The sequence below is a fragment of the Myxocyprinus asiaticus genome, chromosome 9, assembly GCF_019703515.2.
Source record: "Myxocyprinus asiaticus isolate MX2 ecotype Aquarium Trade chromosome 9, UBuf_Myxa_2, whole genome shotgun sequence".
Classification (NCBI taxonomy): Eukaryota; Metazoa; Chordata; class Actinopteri; order Cypriniformes; family Catostomidae; genus Myxocyprinus; species Myxocyprinus asiaticus.
Window position 1 is genome coordinate 39,358,914 of NC_059352.1, and position 7,623 is coordinate 39,366,536.

Genomic DNA, 7,623 nt, shown 5'->3' on the forward strand with positions numbered 1-7,623 from the left:
TTAGTTAATGTACTATGAACTTACATGAAATACCAGTGAAGAATTGTATTTTTATTAACTAACATTAACAAAGATTAATAAATGATGTAAAAAAAAAAAGAAAAAAAAAAATATATATATATATATATATATATATATATATATATATATATATATATATATATATTGTTCATTGTTAGTTAATGATATCTAATGCATTAACTAATGTTAATGAATGGAACCTTATTGTAAATTGTTACCCTTTACACCTAGAAAGATATGTTAAAGAGAGAGTTCATCCAAAAAGAAATGCTGTCATTTATGTTGTTCCAAAAACATATCGCTTTCTTTCTTGACCGTCAAACACAAAAGGCGTTAGACAGAATGACATCCGCAGTCTCAATTCACTTTAATTATATGAAGAGAAAAAAATTAAAATAAAGTGAAAGGTAAATGAGACTGTAATTCTGCCTAGCATCTTATTTATTTATTTATTTATTTTATTTATTTATTTTGTGTTCGACAGAAGAAAGTCATGCAGGTTTTGAAAAACATAACCATAAGTAAATGATGACAGGATTTTCTGTTTTGGGTAAACTATCTCCTTAATTTTATAATAAGTTTTTTGTCCTTTTAATATGCATGTTATCTGGTGAAACTAAGTTTGTTTTTTATGCATTGAGCTCATTAATCCTATTTTGCAGTCTCTCTGGAGAATGTTCTTTTGGATGTGAAGGAGCTACAGAGAGGATTGGATCTGACCAGAAGAGAGTTCAGCATGCATGGCCACAATTCTCTGCTCAAAGACTTCATCCATCATAATGAAGCCAGGCTGAAGAAACTCCTGGATGATGCTAGAATTGCACAAGTAAATATGAAACTTTCCATGAGGTGTTGTAATAGTTAAAGATCTGTGCTGGTTAAAGAAAGGTTGTACGTTCAAACTCCATAAGGGCCATCCATGAATTATCAGCAGTGAGTCTTACCACAGTGTACTCACTTTATTATAATAGATTGATCTGATGTAATATATTGTTTGGCTGTGTGGCCATATGACTTGCATGTTATTACAGGATGCCTATGACGATGTTGTCAAGTTCTTCGGGGAGAGCGCCAAGACCATGCCACCCTCTGTGTTCTTCCCTGTGTTTGTTCGCTTCATCAAGTCCTATAGGGTGAGGATTTTATACTGCCTGACTGTGTACCATGGAACCCCCTCTGGTTCACACACTGCCTAGATCTAATTCCTCTATTTTTTTTTGCTGTCATTTTCAGCAAGCGAATGAAGAGAATGAGCAGAGGAAGAGGCAGGAGCAGCTGATGATGGAGAAACTTCTGGAGCAGGAGGCCATGATGGAAGAGCATGAGAATCAGCAGGTAGAATGCATTGGAGGAAACATTTTATGAAGAATTGTAGATGTTTGTCATAAAATGCAGTTTTGGGGCAACTACTGTTAAACTGTCAACCTACTCATAATTTAAAGATTTATGAGTAGATTTGCTATTATGACTTGATTGAATTTAATCTTTTAACTGGTTCATTGAATTCTGAATTGTCAGAAAGAACAGATTAGCTAAAATCAATCAGACTGGAGAAAGAGAAGACATTTTAGGGGAGTATGTTTGTTGCAACAGCTCACTCAGTTGTAATGCTTTGCATACAGTACAATGTGTTTTGTCGTGGTACACCACTACTTGTTGGAAAAAACTGCTTGATGCTGGAAAAGCTAGACTCAACTGTTTGGAAAACAACTGAGTTACTACAGTCACTAAAAATACGTTAAGTTAATGGTGACGCTATTTGTAGTTAGTTACTCTCATAAACAGATAATCATTATAACTCAGTTATTATTTAAAGCCCCTTGAAATCACTTGATGAGCAGTTTTCTTTATTGTGTTGACATTTTGTATTGAAACATGTTGTAGTGGGACATAGTGATGGGTTCATCCCCTCTTTTATTTTTATAAATGGCCAGTTGGTATAAATGTCCAATTGGCTTTAGTTTATGTCATAGCCATGATCTGTAACATGCTATTGCTAGTCTGAAGTTGGTAGTATTAAGGATGAGACATTCTCATTTTAAAGAGTATTAGTTTAGACAGAAATGTGGATATGTCAGTGAGTGCAGGATGAGTCATCAGTATTTTGGTCCATTTAGCCTGAAGAGAAAGACTCTAAAGTAGATTTTAAATGTGTTAAATTCACTAAAAAAATAGTTTGTTACCACTTTCTATGAATCCCATATTTAAAATGCATTGTAGAGGCATTATAACTGCATTATAATGCTTTCACAATGTGTCATATGTTTTAACTTCTCATAAATAATTGTTACTACAGTGATAATACAGTATAATGCTTAACCTGTTCATAGTTATACCTTAAAGATTATAATGGTAAATTGCCAACCCGCTCTACCACCTGAGCCACAGCTGCCCCATGCATTATAACACAATCAATATCCAATTTTATTTGCAGAAGTTGTGATATAATGTATATTAGGGAATCATGCATGTGCTGCCATGCAAAAGCAGCATTGTTTAGACAGTCAAAAGGGGTGTGTTTTGTATAAGAAGTAACAAAGATTTGGCTATGTGTGATCAACATGCATATTTTTTCGAGAGCTACTAATATATTTGAACCTTGTAGCTTGTTTTTTTCTTTGTCTCAAATTTACATTGAATGCGAGAAGAAAGTTGGGGGACCAAGTATGGTGAGTCTTAAACCACTGTTAATCAACAATGAAAGCACTGAAGTTTTTCACTGATTCACACAGGATCACAGCTGTCTGAAAGCAACACTAATCTCACCCAGGGTAACTAAAAAAATAATCCCTTTTCATAACATAAAACAACATATTTAACATTAAACTGAACTCGAAACATAACTATGACCCCAACTATATTACTTTTAAATGTTAATTGATAAAACCCCCAAACCTTACACAGACATACCTCATTAATTATGCAAACACAACAGCCAATAAAACAGCAGATGTTCCTAATAAAAACAATCCTCCAGAGGTCCAACTACAATGTGATATGATGCATAGATCTTAAAATAATCTTGGAGAAAATGCAATATCTTTTCTGTCATCCTGGGGGATGGGCTCTAACTTTTGTAACTACAAAGCGGACCAATCACGGCTGTTGACTTATGCGTTGTCACGACACATTGTTACATTTTTGGAGTGGTGCACGTCAGATCACAGTGTAGGCTACGCCGTAGGTTCAATGCAGAAGTATAACTCAGCCTTTACCCTTAACCCTAACCCTTAACCCTACTCCTAAACCTTCCAGTACCATAACCTCAGTAACCGAAAATGTGAATCTTGTGAGAATTTTGCAGAACAATAAATGTAGTTACACAATAAGTACTTTGCATTGTATGGATTTTATTGTTAGTAAAACAACTTGTGTAAAGTGGGACCCAACTATGAAAACAAGTATTTTATTGTATTGTAATTGTGGTAAAAAAAAAAAACACAAAAAACATGAGAGGTTATAACATATATTATAAGGCTTATTATGGGACATTACAAATGCATTATGGATTAATAATGCATTATAAATATGGGCTTCATAGAAAGTGTTACTGTTCGTTTGTTGTTGATGTTGTTTCAACTTTTAGGAGTTCACTGCATATAGATGGCTTCAAAATTAATAGACAAGAACTACAAGCCATAAAAGTTTCTCCCCAGTTTTGATATCATGGGGACTTTAACCACTTTTTTTTTTTTTTTAATCTTTTTTTAAACACTGTCCTTAACACATTTTCCCCCTTTTACCTTTCTAACTTGCTCACACAAACACCAGTCACCATCTCATAAGGGCAAGCGGCAGCAGCAGGAGCTGATCTCTGAATTAAGGAAGAGGCAAGGCAAAGACAGCCGTCTTGTCTACGAAGGCAAAGATGGAGCCATTGAGGACATCATTACAGGCAAGAAAGCTTCTGAACGCAAAAAACGCATTGAGATTCATTTGGTTTTACTTCTGACAAATGAATCTGTTTAGCTAAGTGTGTATTAGTCCTGTTTCTTTCAATAGTACCAGTATACATTGCAGTAGACGTCATGCTGTTTTAGTCTTAGTGAAGTTCAGAGGCTTTATGTTTCTCTCTGATTCTATGCTGTTTCTAGTGCTTCTAGCTTTGGTGTTTCTGTGTTGTGATTGGCTATTATTTTGCTGCAGTGCTGAAGACCGTCCCCTTTACCGCACGATCAGCCAAACGTGGCTCGCGGTTCTTCTGTGATCCCGCCCTCTCCGAGGACTTCCATTACTAAACTAAATTCTCTCCCCTCAGAAAGGTGCCTTTAAGTCTGTCTCCTCTTCTCTCGTCCCCTAGTCATTCCCTCCATCCTTCTCTTTATCTGTCTCTTATATTATCTATTACTCTTTACTTGCATAAGGGCTTTAAACATGGTATTGAAATGTGAATTCTCTGCATAAAAATGCATGCCTTCCTTCCAGTACTTCATCCATTCTGCATGGTATTAAGTTACTTGTAATTTATTTATAATGTAAAGTTTTTGTTACTTTATGGGCTGGTTTTCTCACTACTCACACATAAACATCTCTTGAACAGTGTCCAATCATTTTGTAGTTCTTTTACAGTATTAAAGGGATAGTCAATAAAAAATTTAAATCCATCCGGGTAGCTCATTGAGTAAAGACGCTGACTACCACCCCTGGAGTCGTGAGTTCGAATCCAGGGCGTGCTGAGTGACTCCAGCCAGGTCTCCTAAGGAACCAAATTGGCCCGGTTGCTTGGGAGCGTAGAGTCGCATGGGGTAACCTCCTCGTGGTCACTATAATGTGTGGTTCTCGGTCCGGTGGGGCGCGTGGTGAGTTGTACGTGGATGCCACGGAGAATACCACTCCGTGGTAACGCGCTCAACAAGCCAGGTGATAAAATGCGCAGATTGACTGTCTCAGACGTGGAGGCAACTGAGATTCGTCCTCCGCCACCCAGATTGAGGCAATTCACTATGCCACCACGAGGACTTAGAGCACATTGGGAATTGGGCATTCCAAATTGAAAAAAAAAAAAATGAAAATCCATTTACTCACCCTGATGTTGTTCAAACTTGAATGGTTTTCTTTCTTTTATGGAACTTAAAAGGAGATGTTAGGCAGTATATTAGTCTCAGTCACCATTTGATTTCATTGCATCTTTTTTCCATAAAATAAAATTGAATGCTGACTGAGACTGTCAGTCCTTAAACTTCTGGCCTAAAATCTCCTTTTGTTTGAGTTTGGAACAACATTAGAGAAATAAATGACGACAGGATTTTCAGTAAAGTAAAATTTCCTTCAACATATCATACAGATCTAGACTAATCGGAAACTAACCAAACATCCAGACACCTGCCTGTTTTGTACCCATCTTTGGCCCTGACTCATCCATACCCACAGGCCCAGACTGTAAATGTGTTCAGTATCTAACTGTGTACCTGTTTGTCTTCAGACCTGCGCAGTCAGCCCTTCCGACGGGCCGACGCCCTGAGGAGAAGTGGGAGGAGGAATTTGGAGGCACAACACCATCAGCTGCTCAACATGGAAATCACCACCTGCTAGTCAAGCTTGTTCAGCCTTGAGGACAGAGGGTGGGCCAATTCTATGAATTAAAAAAAAAGAACAAAAATAGCACAAAAATCATTACATCTGTATTAGGACTATGGAAGATAAATCTTGGTGTTTTTCTAAGGGAAATTTCTGCTATATGAAGTGGGATCATTTCACTCTGGATTTAATGGACTAAACTGTTCAAAAGAAAGATGGAGAGGATTGGAAGTGTAGATAGTAAATGAATCTCAAATGCTGGACCTACACAGTCATTGGTTGTGGACTCTTCAAATGGACGTTGTGAAGGAAGGTGTAGTGATGTATTTTGGTGCTGTCTTTTGTGTTTCACACTGTTCAGAGATTGTGTATTAAATACAAGAAAGGAACAGATACAGGAAGAGCAGAAATGGCGAACGAAGTCCTTGGATTGGCCCACTTGATCACTGTACCACACCTCTAGTTTAACCGGCTTTGTGGTACAAACTTCATGCTGAGCAGCTTTTTCTTTTGACAATTTACGAAATGCACTTTTAATTTTTTAATATTGAACTTTGATCATCTTAAAAAACAAGGATTAAGAGCGCAAGGGAGATTTTAACATAAGCTTGACTTGATACTCTAATGCTATCAAGAATGGCTTCTTTCTGTGGACTGAAACATCCCATGAAGTGTTGAGAGAAAATGTTTACTACTAAGCATTCACAGCCAGTATGACATTGTATATCTACATCTCATTTTAAACAGATTTCCTCTCCCACTGGTTTTATCTCATGTGACATTTGTGAGCTGTGGATGAAAAAAAAAAAAACGGTTTTTTTTAAGTGTACAGATATTTTGCTACAAAATTGAGCCTCTTATTTTTTACATTCTTCATCCATTGTGGTGCTGTACATATTGTTCAAACAAACCAACATTTCTGCAATATCACTGAAATGTTATTAACTTTTTTTTGTTGTTTTAGTATGACAGTATTATTTAATTTGATGGTGAAGACAGTGAATCAACTTACTCTGTGACCATAATGGCTCTCATCACTATTGTTGCATATGGTAAATGTCTGTGGTTTGCACGTAACACTTGAAAGCTTGAACAGACACTAGTGGCACATATAACTTCTTTTCTACTTTGATCTCTTAAAACAAACTGGAATCAATGGTTGTGTGTAAATAAAGCAATGACACCAGCACCGTTAAAAAAAATAGTAGTGCTTTTGTGTGGTCAGTGTTAAATTTAGATGTACTGTGAATTCTTGCAATCGATTTTTATTGATCTAGATTGGAAAATGTGAATGCTCAATGATGGATGTGATGTTTGAGCTTTATTATTATGATTTTCAATATTTTAGTATAATAGAAAAGTCCAAACTATGAAATAACTCTGCAGAATGGTCAAGAAACCATTTCCAAACTATCTAAAAAAAAATTGTTAAGTAGCTAACCTTGCCCTGCATACTCTGCATTAAACCGACTTCATGAGGTAGTCACTTGGGATGCTTTTGCAACCCAGAAATAAAAAAAATAGTTTTGAAAAGAACACAGATACATAGGCACAATTTATATTAGGAAAAAAAAAGGAAAGCATTTAAAGGTGCACTCAGTAGCTTTTGTCTTTGTGTCATCTTGGACTTACACTGACACCTAGTGGCTTGGATGCAGCATAGTTTAAAATCAATAGTTTTCCATTTCAGATGCCACTGCAGAGATTTAGTATTCACAGACAGCCATGATTACTTCTTAATCAATGAGTGAAAGTGTCAAATAACAGGACGGTTACTGAGATTAAGCGTGTAGTATTCAGCTGGTCATGTGATTCTAACATGGCAGCCCCCATGTGTGGACCCTCTCCACATAGAATAAAACAGCTTTTATAAGGTTACTGATATGACTGGAGTCTTCATTTTAATGTGAGTGGTCATGATTTCCTACATGTATTGCAAAATTCCAATTCATGTCTTTAGGAGTTAAACTTTTTTTGAGGAAATAATTACTGAGTTCACCTTTAAGACTTTAGATCAAATGGTTTTTAAGATCAGAAACATAAATTTAGTCACATGTATACATGAAAATACTATGTAATTACTGG

General features: G+C 36.2%; 1 protein-coding gene across 4 annotated transcripts in view; it reads left to right on the forward strand.

Annotated features, from left to right (window-relative positions):
* The window catches only part of fmnl2b (formin-like 2b), a 37,531-nt gene extending 30,135 nt beyond the window's left edge, over nucleotides 1–7,396 (forward strand). For 2 of the 4 annotated variants that reach the window (XM_051706222.1, XM_051706224.1), the window contains 6 exons: nucleotides 684–847; nucleotides 1,053–1,154; nucleotides 1,255–1,356; nucleotides 3,793–3,916; nucleotides 4,168–4,283; nucleotides 5,444–7,396. In XM_051706222.1, the coding sequence (XP_051562182.1) occupies nucleotides 684–847; nucleotides 1,053–1,154; nucleotides 1,255–1,356; nucleotides 3,793–3,916; nucleotides 4,168–4,259 (584 nt within the window). In that variant the 3' untranslated portion in view covers nucleotides 4,260–4,283; nucleotides 5,444–7,396. The remainder of the gene's footprint in view (nucleotides 1–683; nucleotides 848–1,052; nucleotides 1,155–1,254; nucleotides 1,357–3,792; nucleotides 3,917–4,167; nucleotides 4,284–5,443) is intronic. The other 2 variants (XM_051706221.1, XM_051706223.1) reach the window with 1 other exon arrangement.
* Nucleotides 7,397–7,623: the final 227 nt, after the last annotated feature.